The 21,474-nt window shown below is 43.5% G+C and overlaps 2 protein-coding genes and 1 pseudogene across 2 annotated transcripts in view; 2 read left to right on the top strand and 1 right to left on the bottom strand.

Moving 5' to 3' along the window:
• Anxa4 (annexin A4) overlaps positions 1 to 14,632 on the top strand; it is a 102,434-nt gene extending 87,802 nt beyond the window's left edge. The window contains exons 9-13 of the mRNA XM_008823263.3: positions 2,583 to 2,676; positions 6,050 to 6,145; positions 7,253 to 7,311; positions 8,712 to 8,834; positions 13,600 to 14,632. Coding sequence (XP_008821485.1) covers positions 2,583 to 2,676; positions 6,050 to 6,145; positions 7,253 to 7,311; positions 8,712 to 8,834; positions 13,600 to 13,659 — 432 coding nt within the window. The 3' untranslated portion in view covers positions 13,660 to 14,632. The remainder of the gene's footprint in view (positions 1 to 2,582; positions 2,677 to 6,049; positions 6,146 to 7,252; positions 7,312 to 8,711; positions 8,835 to 13,599) is intronic.
• Positions 9,900 to 10,189, bottom strand: LOC103725919 (annotated as a pseudogene).
• A 4,844-nt stretch (positions 14,633 to 19,476) lies between the features above and the next one.
• The window catches only part of Gmcl1 (germ cell-less 1, spermatogenesis associated), a 59,223-nt gene continuing 57,225 nt past the window's right edge, over positions 19,477 to 21,474 (top strand). The window contains 1 exon segment of the mRNA XM_029558743.1: positions 19,477 to 19,993. Within this exon segment, the coding sequence (XP_029414603.1) occupies positions 19,743 to 19,993 (251 nt within the window). The 5' untranslated portion in view covers positions 19,477 to 19,742.

Below are 21,474 nucleotides of genomic sequence, written 5' to 3'. Positions count from 1 at the left end.
GTGTTTCACTTCCTTCTTCATTTCAGCCCAAGTAGTCTTCAATATTTCTAACTCTTTACTGAGTTCATTCAAAAGTTTATCCCTTTCTTCCTTCAGTTGTTTGATTTCTTTGTTTGTGTGTTCTTTAAATTCACTGAATTCTTTTATCATGTTTATTATTGTTCTTTTGAGTTCCATGTACTGTATTATCTCTAGGGGGTTCTCATTGTACTCCTCTTGAGAACTATTGGTATTTGGTGGGGATATGTTGCTTTGGTTTTTCATGTTATTATTTTTTCTCTGTTATCTTTGTGGATTTATTTTGTAGTTTCTGACTCTTGTGTGATACTCGGGCCTTCAAGTTTAGTTTTTCTTTTTTTTTTTGAACTTTATGTGTCTTTGCGGTTTACTTTTGGGGCATGAAAAGCTGGTTCCTCTAATTTTGATTTTATATTGGAGTGGATAGATTGCTTTTGTCTTCAGGAGTTCCCACAGAGGCCCAATTCAGATGAGGATCAGATGGTCTCAGACTTTCTCCTAAGGTCTGGATCCCTCCAGGAGATTTTGGCCTCAGGAATTTGGGAGTTGGACTGGCCTGGGAGCCAAGCCCAGGAAAGATGCTGGTCTAGGGCAGCTGGTGGCCATGCCACCCAGAGATGCAAAGGCAGATGAGGGCGGGAAGTGCCCCCAAGGTCTCCTGGGGACTGCACTGAGGATCTGGGTTGGTCTGGATGCAAATGATCAGGAAGAGGAAAGGTCAGCCCCAGCTTCCAGGAAAGAGGCTCGATGGTGGTGTAGGCCCAGGGAAGTAGATGGAGGTGAGGGCGGGGCCAGGCCCAGAGTGCCCCTGGAGACCCAAGAAAGCACTGAGTTGGTCTGGATGTAAAGGATCAGGAAGCAGTGGTGGTTCCCTGGGTGTGTGGGGCCCCAAGACAAGGAATGGGACAGAGCCCAGGCTAGGAAGAGAGTCCAGCTGGGGAGATGGGAGGGTAAATGAGGCTGGGCGAGTCATGGCACGGAGGGCACCATGGACTTATCCTGGAGAGAGGCCTGCAGGTCAGAGAGAGCTCTTCTAGTTTCTTTTCTAAGACAGGATTTACTTGGTTGGTGGGCAGTCTCTTATATTAGTCAGACTGGGGTATGCTATGAAAATGACTCCCACAGACAATCTTGACAGGTTTCTTGCAGGAATACCTGGGATTTGGAGTGGGAATGGACATTGTATTTGCACTCCTGGGTTCTGGGTTTCCTTATACTGGGACCATTGTGTGATGATCCCAGAGAACCGCCAAGTCTTTTCTGTCTGTGTGGTGCTGGGGGATGGAACCGTAGCTGGCCCATGCTAAGCAAGTGCTCAACTCCTGAGCTAAGTTCCCAGCCATTCCCACATGTCTTCTGAAGGACTCTCCTCTGCATGCAAACCTCCAAAGGCAGTTACTTCCTGGTACACAGCCCACTGATGGCTGTCCTGGCACTGACCCCTTGGCTAGGTAACATAATTATAGTACCTTATAAACAGTGGATCCTTACCAAGAGCCAAGCATCCTCCTAGGACTGTTTTCTTTTTTGAGACAGGATCTCCCTGTAGCCTCAGCTGTCCTGGAACTCACTATGTAGACCATGCTGGCCTTGATCTCACAGAGATCTGTCTGCTTCTGCCTCCTGAGTGCTGGGATTAAAGATGTGTATCACCATGCTTGGCCTAGGACTTTTTCTTAAGCATACCATTGAATCTTTACAATAACCCTAGGATTTTGACTCCCATTTTACAGATAAGGAAATTGAGGCTCAGAGGAAAGCTCCTTCCTCATGTTTAGATCTAATAAATGGAAGAACTGGGATTTGTGCCTGGTTGGTCCCTCTATTCTTAACCAGTGCTCAACCACAGCCAGGTAGTGGTTCCACCCCTGAGTACAAGATATAAGCCACTGTGGCCTATGAAGAAAAGAACCTGTTGTTCTCATTACAAAGAAGGGAGTGTCATATGTGTGTGACTTGGACTTCTCAGAGCTTGGGCACTGAGTTTAAATAGAAGGGGCATCCCAAGGCTTATGCCGTAGTGCTAGAAAGTGGGGTCTCATCTGCTTTCCTTTACTAACTGAAGTGGGATATTCATCAGGGTTTTCTGAGAAACAGAATACACACACACACACACACACACAAATGGGCTTGCAATGGTGTTATGTCACAATAAACCCATTGGTTGGAAATGTATTTAACACGTGAACCTACTGACCGGCAAAGCTTAACAACACAGTCCACTGGAGTGTCAGTTGTCTGCCTTTGTGATTGTGTAGCTAATTGGGAACTATTACTTGCTGCCTGCTGCCCACATTTTGATGGCGGCTAACTTAAGAAAAGATCAAAATGCAAACTCTGAAGTTTGGTTTCTGCTAAATGCGTATCACTCCACTGTAAAGTTGAAAACTTGTAAGGTACCACTGTGAGTGATAGTCCATGCATGTGTGCACCATGCATGTGTTTGCCTTTCCAAAGAACAAGATGAATCTAAACCAGTTCAGCTCCTGGACGTTTTGGAACTATTTTCCCAGGTCCTGGCACATTCTCTTTGGTGGTTAAACTCATGCTTTGTTTGCCTTCAGGACCTGTTTGAGGCTGGAGAGAAGAAATGGGGAACAGATGAGGTGAAATTCCTAAGTGTCCTTTGCTCCCGGAACCGGAACCATCTGCTGCACGGTGAGAGCTCACCTCTTTTCCCAGAGGAACTGTGTAAAAAGACACTGTGTTGCCAGAAAGATCGACGACCTTGTCCCCACCATGGTGCAGAAAATGAACTAAACTGCAAGTTTCTTACCTTGGAAATGTATAAATCAGATGATGTGAATGAGAGCCAGTTTTTGAAATTAATGAGGAACAGCTAGCATGGATTTCTAAGAGTTTATCATTTTGGTTCCTAGGAAACCAACCTTCAGGGTCAGCCCTTTCTCTCATGCAGCCCCAAGACTTCCATTTTCATTTACTTACTTAAGAAAGTAGGGGGCTGGAGAGATGGCTCAGCAGTTAAGAACACTGGTTGTTCTTGCAGAAGACCCAGGTTTGAATCCCAGTACCCACATGGCAGCTAACAACTGTCCGTAACTCCAGTCCCAGGGGATCCAACAGCCTCTTCTGACCTCTGTGGGCATTGCACGACATGGGTGCACTTACCTACATGCAGGCAATACATAAATACACATAAAATAAACATACTAGTAATTTTTTTTTAAAAAAAGAAAATAACCTTCAGCTCTTCAGGGAGCAATAAAATAGCAATGCTGGTTGGTATTTCTGTTTACCACCCAACCTGTGAACCTGATAGAAGTGCTTTCTTCAGGGGTTATATTATGTGAGATGAATGGTGGGTAATTCACTTTTTATTTCCTATGTGTCATGTTTCTAATTCGTATCTGGTAATTCTAAACTTTGCAATATGCTTTTAACTTCTTTGGGGAAAGCCTATAGCATTATAGAATATTTGTTGTCAGGCATAGTCTTCTTGTAAACAACAGTAAAGACTTAATAGGACATTTCATCTTTTATAAAGCTCTTTAGACCTTCATGGACTTTGTAATTCTATAACCACCATATTCCTACCATATTCACGGAGTTACAAAGCTTGTGGAAAATTCGAGCATGAGTTTGTTAATTGAAAATATAGCGTAACTGCAAAGTCTGACACATTTAGAAGTTGTAATTATCCCAGATATTCCTCAGGCAAAGAGTAAGCAGTTATTCCTGTTCATAAACATCATGGGTCAGGATCAGATGCAGGGAGTTGGGGCTTAGCCCCCTTTCCCAGGCTCCTCTTGCCTAATTACAGTGTGAGTCTCCCCCTGGTGGCATGTTCCTGTAATTGCAGATCCTCAGAAGCTTTAATTTTCACTTCCAAGCATGCCACAGTCGGGCAGTTATGAGACAAAATTTTAAGCGCTATTTGGATCATGAAAATTTAATAATCTTGTTTCCAACAAACAATAATGGCTAAAACTAATATTTTTTAATGATTTTCTGTCTTCAAGATAGAACTATGCAGAGCTGAGCACAGTTTAAGCATTGTTTCTTGTAACAGGTCAATGGAATGAGTCATTATTTTCCTCCAGTTTACAGTGGAGAGAACTGAGGCTTAGAAAGTATGCTGCTAAGGTTCTTTGATTCTGGGCAAATATACACTGACAAGAAGGAAAATGGAAAATAATGGTGGCTTCCAAGATTGAAGGGTGCACCGAATCCCTTCAGAAAGAAATCCTGATGTTTCTGGGGAACCTCCCTAGGAGGAAGAAAAAAGCTGGGTGCAGCAGCATGCACCTGTAATCCTAGGCTGGAAAGGCAGTCACTGGGGCTTGCAGGCTGACAGTCTGGCAGGTTCGTGAGAAACTATCTAAAAAAATGAGGCAGTGGGCTAGGGAGATGGCTCAGTGGGTGAGTGCTTACTGTGCAAGCATGAGTACCCATTTTCAAACCCCCAGCTCCCACATAAAACAGCCAGGTGTGGTGGCACACACCTTCAATCCCAGCACTCTGGAGGCAGAAGCAGGTGGATCTCTGTGAGATAATGGCCAGCCTGATCTACATATTGAGTTCCAGGCCAGCCAGCTGGGACTACAGGAAAACCCTATCTCAAGAAACAAAGCAAGGGGCTGGAGAGATAGCTCAGTGTTAAGAGCACTGGCTGTTCTTGCAGAAGACCTGGGTTCAAATCCCAGCACCCGCATGGCAGCTAACAATTCATAACTCCTGTTCCAGGGTATCTGATGCCCCTCTTCTGCCCTCTGTGGGCATTACATGACACAGGTGCACTTGCATACATGTACACAATACATGCTTACACATAAAATAAAATAAAGCAAAAAAAATCGGTTAAAAAAAAAAGAAACAATGAAAAATCCAGGCATGGCTGCATGTGCCTATAAGCCCAGCACTGGAGGGCAAAGACCAGACTACCTGAAATGGCAAGTTTCCAGTTCAGTAAGCAACCCTGTCTTAAGGCAGTAAGGTAGAGAGTGATAGAGGAGGATATCCGACATCCTTCTCTGTTCCCTGGCAGGCAGGCACACCGGCATACTCACATGCATGCAGCACACATATACAAAATAAATTATTAAACTTAAATTTAAAAAATAAAGTGGACAGCGAATGAAGTCCTGAGACTTCAATTACAGGTTTCTATGTGCATGCATACACATGCATGTATGCATAAATTTAACAAGAAAACCTCCCAGGAGGGCGGGTCTGAGGATCTTACCAGATCTTATGCTTATGCATACAGAGCTTATGCTTATGTTGCTGGGCATTGACTGACAGCCTGTGAGAATCACACAGATGGGGACAAGACAGTATGCTAGAAGTGATTAAAGAGATAAGTGAAACAGTTATCTGCTCCAAGAAGGCTCCAGAAAGAGAAAAAAACATTCACACATTAAAAAATACTTGACAAAAAAATTTAATTATGTGGCACTCCATTAAAAGATGCAACTGGCTGTTACCAGATGTGACTCAGTTTTGAGGAGGCTGAATTGCTCTCATTTTAATGAGTCAAAAGGAAGAGTCCAAAATGACACATTCTGCTTAAGGAAGCAAATGTCCTGAAAGGCTGTCTCAACTTGACATGTGAGGACTAGGGTCCTGGATGGTGTAGGGACTTGCCTGATATCCTTCAGGAATCCTAGCACCCTTCTTCCTGGAGTGGCCCCATCCTGCCTTTTCCTCTCCCACAGTGGTTTCCTTGAAATTTGCCAAAGAATTGAGTAGTGCAAGCACATTAAAATATACTCACTCTCCATAAATTTTAGTTCCTTGTATTTTGAATTTTTATTATATATATGTGTATATATATTATATATATATATATAGTGTGTGTGTGTGTGTGTGTGTGCGTGTGTGTACAAATGCTACTTGTGGAGGTCAGAGGACAGCTTGTGGGAGATAGTCCTTTCCTTCCACCATGTGGGTCCTTGGAATCAAACTCAAGTGCTTACCTTGGTGGCAAGTGCCTTTCTTTACCCTCTAAGCCATCTCACCGGCCCAGCTTTCTGTATTCTAAATCATACCATCTTGTTATTGCCTTTTGTAGTGTTTGATGAATACAAAAGGATATCACAGAAGGACATTGAACAGAGTATTAAATCTGAAACATCTGGTAGCTTTGAAGATGCCCTGCTGGCTATAGGTAAGCTGCTGAGCAACAGGGCCTTACTTTTCCTCCTCCTTACCCAGTTGCCATGGGGATACAGAATTGTGTTTTTCTGAAGCAAAAGTTATTTCAATCACTGAGGGTACATTCCAGAATTCTTCAAAAAATGGGTTCTCATTAAGTTTCCCGGGCTGGTCTGGAACTCCTGAGGTCAAGTCGTTCTCCCACCTTAGCCCCAAGTACCTGAGACTACAGCCACATGTCCACCATACCCAATGAATGTTTCAGAACTATTTTATTTTTTTGTTTGTTTTTGAAACAGAGTCATTCTATAGCCCCAGCTGGCTTTGAATTCATGGCAATCTTCCTCTCTTGGCCTCCTGGGTACTGGGATTACAGGCATGTGCTACCATACCTAGTTGTTCTACAGATTTAAGCAAAAAATATGTGTGAAGCCAGGTGTAGTGGTGTACACTTGAAATCCCAGCACTTAGGAGCTGGAGGCAGGAGGAGCAGAGTTCATTGTCATCCTCAGCTACATAGTGAGTTTGAGCAAGCTTGGGCTACATGAGACCTTGTCTGGAAAAAAAAAAAGAAAGAAAATATATATAACCTGACTGCTACTGTGCCATGTACCTTATATATCTTTTTCTGTGGTGCCCTTCTCTCTCATTATATGAGGAAGATAATGCTGTGATCACTGCATCTTGCAAATCTGTGAGTGGCAGGATTTAATAACTGTCTTATATGGCAGGTGTAATAGTTATTTTTGCACTATGTGCTACCCTTGATTCGGTGGCCTTTGTTGGTGACCTTGCCAGGGTCCCCATGATAAGCTGAGATCCTGTTCCTGTGAGAGAGGGCCTGGGGTGCAGGCTGTGTTCAGGAAGCAGTTTGGCTAAACTGTAGCTAGCAAAGCAGTCAGGAAATATCTCTTGGTATTTTGTAGAGAACTGTCATTTTTTCTTTTTAAAAAAAATGTCTTTTCTGTAATCTTTCCATTCTTTTTCTTTTTTATTAGAAGTAGAAATAAAGATAATTTAAGAAAAGGAAATCCCTGAGGATGGGAGAGGGTAGTGAGCAGGGGACAGGCCTATGCTAAACAAGCCTCTTTTCATTTCTTTCTGTTCATTTTTCTCACAGTAAAGTGCATGAGGAACAAACCTGCCTATTTTGCTGAAAGGCTTTATAAATCTATGAAGGTAAAAAGCTTTATTCTTATTGACACTTTGGCATATTGTTTGTCCCTCTTCTTAGGTTTGCTTATACCCCTCACCCAAGTTCTTCACTAAGTACTGCTGCCATGGGTACTGTGTGCTGTTGTCTGAGTACTTTGATGTGTGTGGATCCCTGCTCCCAGGGCTTCATATGTATGGATTAATTTTTAATCCCCACAACAGCTCTATGGAGCAGGAATTGTTCATCCCATTTACAAGTAGAGAAACTGAGGCATGGGGAAGATATACAGCTTAAGGTGCTTGGTGAGAGAGGAGTAGACCAAGAAGGTAACTCTAGCTTCAGAGTCATGTTCCCAGCTCTGCACTGGACTCTGCAAGCAGCTCTGCCAGTGGCTGGGGGCGGGGGCACAGGAGACAGGGAACTGTATCCTGGCTGTCTGTTGCTTTGAGACGGAGTCACATGTATCCCGGCTGGCCTAAAACTTGCTGTGTAGCTGAGAATGGCCTTAAACTCCTGATCCTCCTGTCTCAGCGTCCAAGTGCTGGGATTACAGGCCTGGGCTACTACATCTGGTGCAGAGTCTTGGCTCTTAAAGAGTGTCTGTCCTCATAGGGAAAGCAAGCAAGTGGAAACACCAAACATAAGACAGATTGTCAGACAATAGTTCAACATCTAAACGTCATAAGAACATGGAGGAAAGAATGAATTTTTTCACTATTTATTTGCAGGGAGGGATTTGAAAAGAATCTATAAGGAAGGTGGAGCCCAGGCATGGCACACATCTGCAATCCCAGCATTTAGGAGGCTGAGACAGGAGGATTGCCAAGTTTGCAGCCAATCAGGGCTGCATAGCAAGATCTTGTTTCAACAACAAACTAAAAAGGAAAGAAAAACAAACAAAAGGAAGTTCATATTTGGGGGGGCTGGAGAGATAGCTCAGTGGTTAAGAGCACTTGCTGCTCTTCCAGAGGACCTGTGGGTGTTGGGAAGTGAACTGTGGTCCTCTGGAAGAGCAAGTGCTCACAGCTGCCTACAACCCCAGATCCATGGGATCTGATGCCCTCTTCTGGCCTCCTTGGGCACCTGTACACACCAGATATATACTCCTACAGATAAATAAATAAGCCCTTTTTTAAAGAAATTGGTATTTTAAAGCAGAACCTTCAGGGAATTTTACACAGGACAAAGGAGGGAACTGTAGGTCAGGCAGGCAGCAGGACAATACAGAGCATGTCTCTAGAAAGGCAGAGAGATGGCCTCTGGTAAAGATATAGACTGGTGGGAAGGTAGGCTGTGATGAGCCTTGCATCCCAAAGTAAAGCAGGAGGATGTTCCTCAGGCCTGCAATGAGATACAGCAACAGTACACAGTAGAGTCACCCCTGCCTTGCTGGCGTGACACAGGGTCTTGCTCCTTTCCTCAGGGCTTGGGCACTGATGACAGCACCCTCATCAGAGTGATGGTTTCACGAGCGGAGATTGACATGCTGGACATCCGGGCAAACTTCAAAAGGCTCTATGGAAAATCTCTGTTCTCCTTCATTAAGGTGGGTCATGGCAGTGACACTCTGCTTCAGGGAATCCTAAGCTCTTCTATCACACCTTCTAAACACTGCAATAATTTCATGTTGACCCCAGACAAGGATTACATTTTTGACAGTGATACAGTTCTTCTTTTATTCAAAGGACATGCAAGGTAATGAGCCCTAACATTTGTTACATCTTTTTATTAATGGAGTAAGCCCTTTCATTACTTTTTAAAAATTTATTTTTATTTTATGTGTATCAGTGTTTTGCCTGCATATTTGTATATGCAACATGAGCTTGCTTGGCACCCAAGGAAGCCAGAAGAGGTCATTAGATCCCCCTAGAACTGGAGTTAAAGATGGTTGTTGTTCATCATGTGGGTGCTGGGAACTAAATCCAGGCCCCTGCAAGAGCAGCCAATGCTCTTAACCACTGGCCCATCTCTCCAGCCCAATGAGCCCTGACTTTTAAAATAATTAATCTGTTCAGTGAACACATAATGGAGAGGAAGCATCACCCTGAATATTCTTCTACCCAAGGTTAGCTTGATGTACGACCATGTATGAACTAAGTGCATTAGCAGTGACCGCCTATAACTTACTCCAGTATTGGATGTTACAAACTTTAGGGTCTTTGAGTTATGTAGGGCCCTTGTGTGTAACTGAAGTAAACCCCATTATTTGAACTCTCTTTATTGTTTTTGCTATTTATTTCTGTTTCTTTCCACCAAGACCTGCCATGTGCTTTGCACGACTGCTTCCAGTCAATGGGGAAATAAACTGGACAAAAGCCATATGTTCTAGTTGCTTTCTGTTGCTATGATGAACACCATGACCAAAAGCAACTTAAGGAAGAAACAATTTCTTTTGGTCTGCTGTTCCAGAGAGAGTCTATAATGGTGGGGAAGGCATGGCAGCAGGCCACCAGAGCAGGAGGCTAAGTCACGTTTTATCTGCACACAGGAAGCAGAGAGAACAGCAAGTGGGGTGAGGTTATAAAACCTCAAAGTCCACCCCCAGTTACATACTTACTCCATCAAGGCTGCACCTACTCAAAGTTCCAAAACCTCAACAAACAGTACCATCAACTGGGAACCAAATGCTCAAATACATGAGCCTATGGAAGGCATGTCTCATTTAAACAACCACATCATACATTCCTATAACCTAAAATTTCTCACACAAGATGCATTTCTCATTAGGCTCCTTATAAGAAATGGGCAGGTCCTCACTGCTGGTCTTGTGCTCTATCATAAACACCCTTTCCTCCACAGCACTGAGTGAATGCTGTGATCTGTGAGGCAGACAGCAGCTGTTACCTGGGCTGTCAACTTCTTCCTTCCTAGACCTCTGCAAACAGTAACCAGAGTTGCCATGGTTCCTCTTTCTTCCTCTAAAGATTAATTTTCTTTTTGGTCTTTTTGAGACAGGGTCTCCCTGTAGCCCCAGCTGTCCTGGAACTCACTATGTAGACCAGGCTGACCTTGAACTCATAGAGATTGCCTGCCTCTGCCTCCCGAGTGCTGGGGTTAAAGGCGTGTGCCACCACACCCAGCTAAAGATTAAATTTTAACAATACTGGGACTTTTGTTTAGGTGCCATGGATCAAATTAAGAGCCTCATGCATGCTAAGCAAACATCATCCACTAAACTACACCCTCAATCCTTAATGAATACTTTTAAGATCACAATTTCACTGCCTATCTAATAATAGAAGCAGCTGAATCCAGAATCCTGTGCAGGGCCAGCTGGAGTCTGCTGGCAACATGGGAACACGTATCAATGTCTCTTCTTTACCTGGTACCAGACAGCCAGGAGTTCTAAGATGGTGTGGGTGTGAGGAGAACTGACTCAGTCCTCAGAAGTCCTCTTTACTGGGCTTTTGCTTTTTGAGGAAGCCAGAAGAGTCTCATAAACATGACGCTGAGACTAATTTCCAGAGAAGCTTGGGTTGCCCACACAGCAAGCTTCACATTGAAACTTGACCTGTGAATTAAATATTCTGCAAAGACTGCACTGCCCATTTGAGAACTGTGTTGAAAGAGTAGGTGTGCTGGGCGAGGGGATACAGACTTATAATCCCAGCACACCAAGGCTGAGGCAGGAGGACCAGGACTTTAAGAAAGGCCTGGGTTACATAGAGAGACTGTTTCCAAATACCCATGATGAAAAAAAAAAAAAAAAGAAATAAAAGAATCAGAAGAGGAACATAAACTGTATTTGATAGAAACAAATGATGAGACAAAAACCTAAGTTATAATGATAAAAATAAACTTTAAGATTAGGTAAAAATATAAAATTCAGCTTGTTTAGAAGGAACAAGTAAAATACAGCGATATGTAAAAAGCTTAAAAAGGTCAGAGCCAGGCATGGTGGTGCATGCTTTTAATCCCAGTACTTGGGAGGCAGAGGCAGGCAGCTCTCTGTGAGACTGGGGCCAGCTTGGTCTACCTACTGAGTTCCAGGCCAGCTAGGGCAACAGGTAGACCACCTTTTGACGGATACAGAAAAGAAAGTGTGGACCACACTTACTAAAGAGAATTTAAGGAGGTAGAACTTTTGGGGAAAATAGATTGCTCTATACTATCAGCAACAGTTCACAATAAAGATTAAATTCCCCTTGCAGCTAGGGAGATGGCTGTGAATAAAGTGTTTGCCATGCAAGCATGAGGGACCTGAGTTTGGATCCACAGTACCCATGTGAAAACCTGGAGTGGCAGTGTGCATCTGTAACCCCAGTGCAGGGAGAGGTAGACGCTGGAGGATTGCTGGCCAGCTACTCTTGCCCAATCAGTGAGCTCCAGGTTCAGAGAGAAACCTTGTCTCAATAAGGTGGAAATGATAGAGGAAGACACCCAACATCAACTTCTAGCTTACATGCATATACATGGGCACGTACCCTAACATACATACATGAACATGTACACATGCATACACCATGCACACACATACACACAGATTAAATTATCAAGAAATTTTGAGACTGTAAAAGAAGACAATAACAAAACATGTAGAAAGAGACTTAACACATCTGTATTCTTTTACAGATCAATGAGATAAATAAGATTATGATTGGTTTTAACAGATATTAAAATTTGAACTCTAATGTTACAGACTCTATTTTTTTTAGTACCCATTAAGAAGTAACGAAAATGGATTTATTTGTGCTGGGGGGGGGTATCGCAAGGCCTTGTGTTCAATCTATAGCATCAAAAATAAAAATAAACAATCCAGGTATGATGGTGCACACCTTTAATCCTAGCACTCATGAGGCAGAAGCAGGCAAATCCCTGTGATTTTAAGGCAGTTTGGTCTACATAGTGAGTTCCAGGTCAGCCAGAGCTATATAGTGAGACTCTTTGTCTCACTAAATAATAAATAAATAAATAATCACGATGTAGTATTAGACCATAAAAAATTCCATGTTGAAATTATAGGACCTTCCTGGAAGGCTATTTTGCAATCCATATCAAAGGCTTAAGAAAATCCACAAAAATAAATAAATAAACAAAAATAAAACACTTTTGTTTTATGAAAATGTTTAAAAAACCATGAAGAAAATTCACAAAACTCAGATGTAATGCTTTCTGCAGCAATGTTTAATCTACTGAAAGTCAGAGCCCATGTTAGATATCTGACAGTGAGGAGGAGGGTGGCCATATCAGTTATTTTTACTTCTGTGCAACAGAACACTGTGTAATTATTAAAAAATATGGCAGCTGAGCATGGTGGCCCATGTCTCTAGTGCCAGCACACAGGAGGCAGAAGCAGACTGATCTCTGTGAAATCAAGGCCAGCCTGGTCTATATAGCAAGTCTAGACCTGCTGGGGCTACAGGGAGACCTTGTCTCAAAAAGACAAAAACAGACAAACCACACACACACACACACACACACACACACACACACACACACACACACACACGCGCGCGCAGGATACAGGTGTTAGGGTATGGTTCAGTGATAGTGCACATGCCTAGCACATGTTAAAGCCTTTGATTCAATCGTCAGTACCACCAAAAAATAAAGAGTAAAATAAGAACATAGAAGAATACTGTACTACAGTCTTGCCACAGAGGTATCTACATGTGCAGAAGGATATGCATGTCAGAATGTTAGCAGCAGCAATTCATAGATGGGGGTTGTGGGTGAGTCTCATGTTCTTTTATGTCCATATTTTCTACCCAGAACACATATTACTTTTAAAAAAGATTTTTATTTATGCTTATGTGTGCATGTGTATCTATATGTATGTGCATGTGAATGCAGTGCCTACAGAGGCCCGAAAAGGGCAGAGGATTCCCTGGAGCTGGTTTGCAGGTGGTTGCTAGCTGCCTGACATGGGTACCAAGAACTGGACTGGGGTCATTTGGAAGAACAGGAAGGGCTCTTAATCTCTGAGCCATCTCTCCAGTCCCCAGTATTACTTAAAAAAAATATTTTATGTGTATGCATGTATTGCTTGCATGTAGGTAAGTGCACCTGTGTCATGCAATGCCCATGGAGGACAGAAGAGGCTGTCAGATCCCCTGGAACTAGAGTTACAGACAGTTGTTAGCTGCCATGTGGGTGCTGGGATTGGAACCCAGGTCTTCTGCAAGAACAACCAGTGTTCTTAACTGCTGAGCCATCTCTCCAGCCTCCCAGGATTACTTTTGTAGTAAAAAAAAAAAAATGTTTTTTTAAGAAGCTAAGAAAAATCTAGCCAAGTTTACAAATTAACAAGTGATTTTGAACTGTGTGAAACACACTTACCCTGACTGTAACTTTGCTCTCCTTTCCCCCAGGGTGACACATCTGGAGACTACAGGAAGGTTCTGCTCATCCTCTGTGGAGGAGATGATTAAAAGAAACCCAGGACAGGATTTTCAACGCTGTTTTTTTTTTTTAACTTGATTTTTCTACACCACTATTAGCATTATCTCAGATGCTTATTTCCAATTAAAACGCCTACAGTTGCCTCCTAGGATCTAGGCTGTCTGTATTATTATCATCTATAATTACTCATTTTGATGCTTTAAACCTGTACTTGCATTTCAAAGCTTTAAGACCTAAATGGAGATTTGAAATAGAAATTAAAATGTGTTCCAGGTCTTTAACAAATTATCTCATTTGGGGTTCCACAGAAATCATGTTTTCTTTTCAGTAAGAATCTTACAGGACAGAAGCTATTCTGAGGTCAGTTTCTTCCCCAGGGCTAGTCATTTCTCTATTTGGGATTGTGAGCATCAGTTAGTGAGAATTTACATCCAGTTTCCTCTTTCACAGAGTTGTAGATTGAAAGGATCTACAAATCTCCTGTCTTTGGCCTTGTCTATTGTGTTAGTTGATAGTTACTGAGTTGACTGTGGCAGGCTTCATCACCCCTGCACTGAGTCTGCTTTCTGGGTAAAGTGTACCAAAGTCAGCTCATCTAAACAAGTCCAATTTCAATTGTGTTTAAACAGATTATGTGTGTTTGGTTATTTAAACATCTATGCAGATGTCCACAGTCTTATGGTTCATGTCTTAACCTAACTCAAAGGGGAAAGAAAGTAAGATTCAGACGAGCTGATTCTAACCCAGCTTAAAAGTGATGGAAAAGAATTGATCCCCATGAGCTGACTCTCATAGGGAGTGATGATCTGAATTGTGTTTGTCCTGAAGAAAAATTTTTCTGCTAAAAAGAATTTTTAGAATTTTTTAGCTTGTTGATTTGATTTGCATTGTGACTTCAACCTTACAATCATTCTGAAACTGCACTTGGATTTAATAATGAAGTTTGGTTTATATACTACATGGGAAAATAATTTTAATAAACAATGGTGATTTTTAAAGTGAGGGGCCTTCTTTTCCTGTTTGACTTTTCTACTTCAGAGATTTTTTTTTTTTTAATCCATCCAAACCATGGAAGAAGATAATTTTGAAGGAATTGTACCAAGTTTCTACTGGAATTACAACATGAAAAAACTATATTTAGTCTCATGTTTGCCTGATGCCATAAAATTAATGTTTACATTGGAGAGCTGGAGACAGGAGGAGCAGAACTTCAAGCTCATCTTAGGCTACACAGCCAGTTTGAGGCCAGCCTGGAATACAAGAGTCCCTATCTCAAAAACAGAACAAAATAAAAACAAAAACAAACAAAACAAATCAAGGACTGGGGAGATGGCTCAAACTGTAAAATGTTTACTGCACAAGCATGGGTACCTGTGTTTGGATTCCTGGCACCTACATGAAAGTTGGGCATAGCCACCACATGTGCCTGTAACCCTATACTAGGAAGTGGAGGCGAGTGGACCCTACAGACTCCCTAGCCAGCCAGTATAGCTGAATCAGTGCATTCCAAGTTCAGTGAGAGACCATGTCTTTCTCAAAGAAAGTGGAGAGTGAGAACACAATCCCTGCTATCAACTCTGGTTTCTACACAGACATACACAGGCGAGTGTATCCACATACACCCATGCATGCGTACACACATATACATGCTAAACAAACAAAGGCTTAAGAAGATAGTTCAGTGGGTAAAGACTGATGACCAAAGCTGATGACCTGAGTTTAGTCCCCAGCACCCATATGGTGGACATGCTAAACAAACAAGGGTTGAACAGGATGGCTCAGTGAGTAAAGCCTGATGACCAAGACTGACAACCTAAGTTCAGTCCCCAGCACTCACACGGTGGAAGGAGAAAACCAACTCTTACAGGTTGTCCTCGGGCCTCCACATGTGTGCTGTGGTACACCTCCCTGAAAGAAATAAATGTAATAAAACCAACAAATAACCCCCCTAAAATTTATGTATGCTAAACACTATTCGATAATATTGAACAATACATCAATTTATTCCCTGGAAATGAGTGATTCTCTCTCTATTCAGTGGATTATTTATATTAAATGTTCCATATCAGGCCAGGAGTGTAGCTTTGTGAGAAAATTATATGTAGATTCAGTCCTTTGTACTACAAAGGAAAAAAGCGGTCGATGTATAAAGAACACATGTACATATCTATCTGGACCTTTGTTGGTTCTGTATCCTGGACTGCATTTAGTGGGTGAAATGATATGCACTTGAGTTTCAGCTCAGTTGGGGATCACTGATGACAGGCCTATGTGACTAGTCATTCTGATTAACTTCGACTTCAGGAAGCAACGCTGCCACCTCAGGTCTGTGGAATCACCACACCAACTTCATTAGGTTTGGGAAGCTTTGTTCTTTGTTTTGGTTTGGGTGACTGTTTCATCTTTAAAAGACAAATGGCTTAGGCAGAATTTTAAAACAAATTTCAGCAAGTGAAGATAGAACTTGGTGGTAGAATACTTGCCCATCGTGCATAAGACCCTGGTCCTCAGCTCTGAAAAAACAAAACCAAACCAAAAACTTAAAACAAATTCCATTTAGTAAAGCTTCTAGAAGCTTCCCAGAAGATAGGAGAAAGTCACCCTGGAGGAATGCTGCTTATTAAACAATCATAGCTTTGAGCTGTAATTTCAAAGGGACTGTTTTTCTCTCATTGGTCATTTACATGTTTCAGTGGACTGACTTCTTGTCTTTAGAGGTAATTTCAGACTGAAGAGAGAAAGCTGGCTTGGGAAAGCCAGCCATCTAAGATTTCTTCACACCCCAATGCACCCTGATTGAGTTGTGGCATCAGTGAGGAGAGCAGAGGGGATGGGGGAAGTTCTGACCTGCCTCCCACTGCTCAGGCAGAGGAGCATAAGCCCTGTGGAATGCAGGGTCTCACTGTGCTGGCCTGGAACTCCATATATAGATCAACCTGGTCTCAAATTCAGAGATCCTCCTGCCTCTTCCTCCTAAATGCTGGGATTACAGCAAGCACCACCAAACCCAGCCCCGGGCAGGCTATTAGGGACATTCCCAGTAATCCCCTTGGCAATTTCCTTACCAGGGAACCATTCACCTGAGGTTCCTTTGGTGAGGTGAATATGTTTCTGTTTTAGTTCCTCAGAATTTGGTGATATACCAGGTCACTATGTTGAAGTCTGTTTGCCTTCCTGCCCAGGCCTCTTGGGTAAGATTTCAGATGGCACACACTCTGGGTTCTGTGATTTCAAGCAGATCCCCTTGCACCATTATTCCCTTGCTTCAACTTCCACCCCAACCTGCCACAACTAGGTACTCTCAGGATTTCTCAGGGATAACATTAGTCCTCTGCAAAGGACAGATACTGCCAACTGCTGCAATGATGCAGTCAGTTCTGGGTGCAATTTGGCAAGAGCTCATAAAGTTGAAAATTTCCCAGAAAACCCATTTCTAGAGAGCTGCTTGAAGAAATTCTTGCACATAATGTTCTGGCCTGCTTTGAAAGAGCATTAAAGTAGAAATAATTGAAATGCCTCAGTGAGGGAGTAGGTAAATCATGGGTCAGTCTTACAATAAGCAGTGAAAATTAACTAGAGATTTAATCCAAAGTATAGTTTTGAGAAAGGAGAAAGATTCCCTAATGATAAGTATGGTCTGATTCCATTTAAATTATATGTCTGAATGTGCAGGAGAAAACATATGGTTTATGAATATGCGTGTAAGGACCTGTAAGGGAATAATGGTATACCTCATTCTCAAGACGGTGCTCACCACTGGAGAGGAAAACAGATGCAAATGGAGAATGGGTCACAAGGGGGTTTCTCATATTTTTATCTTTCTATTTTAAAATGAATCCTTTGTTATATCTCAATAAAGCTGAAGGGGTAGGGAGAACAAATCATGATAAAATTTCAAGCCAGTAGTTGGTCTGTATTACTCCATTTGAAATATTTCATCATAAACATTTTACTTAGAAAAGCAGAAACCATGCCCAGCATGGTGGCACATGCCTTTAATCCCAGCACTAGGGAGCCAGAGACAGATGGATCTCTTGAGATCAGGGCCAGCCTGGTCTACATAGCGAGGTCCATGCCAGCTGGGACTACAGGAAGACCCTGTCTCAAAAAAACCAAACAACCCCAAAACCAAAAAAACCAACAAAGCCAAACAAAAAAACCAGGGATGGTGGCTCACACCTGTACTCCTAGTGCTTCAGAGGCAGGGGAATTGCTGAGAGTTCTAGGGCAGCTTGGGCTACACAGAGAGATCCTGTATCAAATAATAAATAACAGGGCTGGGGCTGTAGCTCACTTCATAGAGTGCCTGCTTAGCATATACAAAGCCCTGGGTTCAGAACCCTGGGGTCTGATCCTCAGCACTTCATAAGCCTGGCCTGGTGACACATGCCTATAATACAAACACTTAAAGTCATCAGGTAGATTTCAGTTGTCATGTTTTTCACCTAATCAACATGAAGCAAACTTTTATACTTCTTCCTCAAATATAACACATTTAAAAAATTTTATTGACTTTTTTTGTATTGCATACAGAACATCCCAATCTTACTCCCAGAGCCTCCTCCCACCCCACTGGAGCCCATGGAATCTGTCATCCCTGTTACTGTCCACTGTGTTGTCAACACCCCTAGCTGTTCTCCAGTGCTTGTCCGTCTGCTGAGTCTAGTCAGCCTATTTAGAGTTCCTTGTTTTAGGAAAATCAACTCTTCCTCATCTAGCAGCAATTGTCAATATTCCTTTAGATAAGATTGGGGTCTACTGTTCATTTTCCCAGTTCTATGCTGGGTTACTCTCTGGGAGTATACCAAGGATCTCAGAAAGTAACTAACTGTGACTAGTAATAATCAGATATATAGAGCTTAAAGATGCATGTGCAAACATCTAAGTATTAGTTGCATTAAAAATGAGTTTTTCTGTATGAAACAGTATATTTTAAAATGAAATGGAGATCTTTCTTAAATGGAGGTTAAAACCTCATTCAATTTTGTCTTACAGGGTTTATTCTGAGTACAATATTTTAGAACTGTATTGCTTCAACTGTGAACCTAAAAATTTACAGCCAATTTTAAAAGAGATGCATCTTTGCTCTGGAAATTATTACTGAATATGTCAATGCTGTTGTAATGAAATGCTTCTTTTAATCAAGTGGTTATTAAATAAATAATTTTTAAAAAATACAAGCACTAGCTGGGCGTAGTGGTGCATGCCTTTAATCCCAGCACTAGGGAGGCAGAGGCAGAGGCAGGTGGATCTCTGTGAGTTCAAGGCCAGCCTGGTCTACATAGTGAGTTCCAGGACAGGTGGGGCTACAGTGAGACCCTGTCTCAAAAGGACCAAAAAAAAAAAACAAAAAACAAAAAAACAAACAAACAAGTACTTAAGAGGTAGAGACAGACAGATCAGAATTTCATCCTCAGCTCAGATAGTGAGCTTGAGGTTAGCTTGGGATACCAGACACCCCACTCAATAAAATAACATGACTCAAATCAAAAACAAGGCAGAAGGGACCTAAAGCTGGCTGGGACCCCAGACTGACTCTTGTCCATACTGCTAGGGTGAAGGCCCTTAAAGGCTGGACAGTCCTGGCTCAGAGCCAGAAGTGCCCAGATGCCATAAGTGGAGTGTAGACAACCCTGACCCGGGCCGCAGGTTTCCTTCCATCTTCCTCTCACTATCTGTTTAGGCCCCAGTAAGCACGAGGAATCGGAGAACCTTGTTTCCCGAAAGGAAGGAACTACAGGTCCCCAGCCCTACCTTCCACAGCATGTGGGACCCGCGGGAGTGGCGTCAGGCCCGCTGGGGGCGTGGTCACGGCCTGCGCATGCGCAACCGCACGCTCCGGCCCGCCCCTTCCGGAGGCTAGCTACCCGCGCTCTGAGTGCTCCGTTGGGAAGGCGTGGGTGCGAGGTTGCGTATAACCGGCGGTCGCGGAGCGGGCGGGGCACAGGATGGAGGCTGCGGCGCTCCCGGCGGCGGCGGCGGCGGCGGCGGCGGCGGCCGCGCTCACGGCGACGGTTGGGGGTGCGCGCGAGGTGGCCGCGAAGTAGGGGGGGCGGCGGCGGGGCGGCAGGATGGCGGGGCGGCCCTTCAACACTCCCTAGGCTCGGTAGCCATGGGTGCGTTGAGCAGCCGGGTGCTGCGGCCCGCCGGGCGCGCTGAGCGTCCCGAGACCCCCAGCGCGGGGGGCGCGGCCCACGGGACCGGCGAGAGTGCCGAGGCTGCCCGCGGCTTCTGCTTTTGCTCGGGGGGCCGCAAGCGCAAGCGCAGCAGCGGGACTGTATGCTACTGCCACCCCGACTCTGAAACGGACGAGGACGAGGACGAAGGCGACGAGCAGCAGCGGCTGTTGAACACTCCGCGCAGGTACCGCGAGCGACACCTGCGGGGCGGGGCTGGGGAAGCCGCGGGGGCTGCGCGGGAGGTGGGCGCGTACGGGGCAGACCCCGGTGAGTGCGGGGCAGACCTGGGTGGCTTAGGGTACTGCACTTTAAACAGATGCTGCCTGCATGGTGTCACAGCCTCAACCTGAGCTGCAAAACCCGAGCTTGCATGTCCTCACCCGAGAGACATCCCCCTGGGCGGGCGTTCCCCAGTACGGTCTTGAGTGGGTAACCGCAGAGAAACTTTTGCATCCACTTGCCAGTCAGTAGAGAGGTACATACTACTATATGAGATTGACACGTTTCTGTTTCTGCTTCCACGGAAGTAATTGCACACCGCTCTCCTCATCTGTAAAGGTGAAGATTGTCAGTACTGTGCATTCTCTGCGAATGGAGGAACAAAGTCTTGTCAAAGTGCGAGTTGATGTCAACGGCAGCAGTGGTCTGTGTAAAGAGTTGAGAAAAATAATTGCTTGTGAAGATGTGGATTATACCAGAATATATTTTCATATAAACAGTCTGTTTGCTCCTTTTTTTTAAAGGTCATTGGTAAATTACATAGATGTAATTTTTCCATGAAACTTTAAAATACGGTTTACTCGATATTTTGCTAGACAAGCATTACAAATTTATTGGCGGAAAAGTATGGGTACTGGAGATTTAGCTCAGTGGTATAGGTAGCAGTTAAATATCATAGGTAAAACTAGTTTTATATGACCTTTCACTAGGGCTTTATGTGCAAGTGTATTTACACAATAGACACCCAAATGTGAATATTTTCAAGAATATAGCATACTCTCTTTTTTTTTTTTTTTTCCTGGTCTTTTTGAGGCAGGGTCTTCCTGTAGCCCCAGCTGGCCTGGAACTTGCTTTGTAGACCAGGCTGGCCTTGAACTCACAGAGATTCTAACCCTGCCTCTGCCTCCCGAGTGCTGGAACTAAAGGCTTGCACCACCACGCCTGGCAGTATAGTATGTTCTTAAGAGCTCAGATTCTGAATTTCTGTCAGCATTCTGTACTAAATATGCCTTTATTCATATGCAAAATGGGTATTACTGCCACCTCATGGAGTTCCAGCAAGGTACTGCAAGACTGTAATGTCTGCACTCGGGAGGCTGAGGCAGGAGAATCTTAAATTGGAGATCAACCTTGGGCTACATAGTGAGTTCAAGACCATCTTGGACAGAGGAGCTGTGGGGGAAGTTGGGGTGGGGGTGGAAACACAAGCACACAAGCAGTGTCTTTTTTTTTTTTTTATAAAGCTTTATTTCATTTTTAATTACGTGTATATGTGTGTGTATCCACATGTGGGTTTGTGCAGGTGCCTCTGGAGTCCTGAAGAGGACCTTCAATCCCCTAGAGCTGGAGTTACAGGCAGTTGTGATCAGCCTGTTATGGGTGCTGGGAGTTATACTCAGTCCTCTGCAAAAACAGTATGCACTCTTAACCACGGAGTCATCTCTC

This window comes from Nannospalax galili, unplaced genomic scaffold, assembly GCF_000622305.1.
Source record: "Nannospalax galili isolate Female #2095 unplaced genomic scaffold, S.galili_v1.0 scaffold269, whole genome shotgun sequence".
In the NCBI taxonomy this organism is placed as follows: domain Eukaryota; kingdom Metazoa; phylum Chordata; class Mammalia; order Rodentia; family Spalacidae; genus Nannospalax; species Nannospalax galili.
Note: the sequence above shows the minus strand (reverse complement) of the source record. Positions and strands in the feature narration are given on the sequence as shown.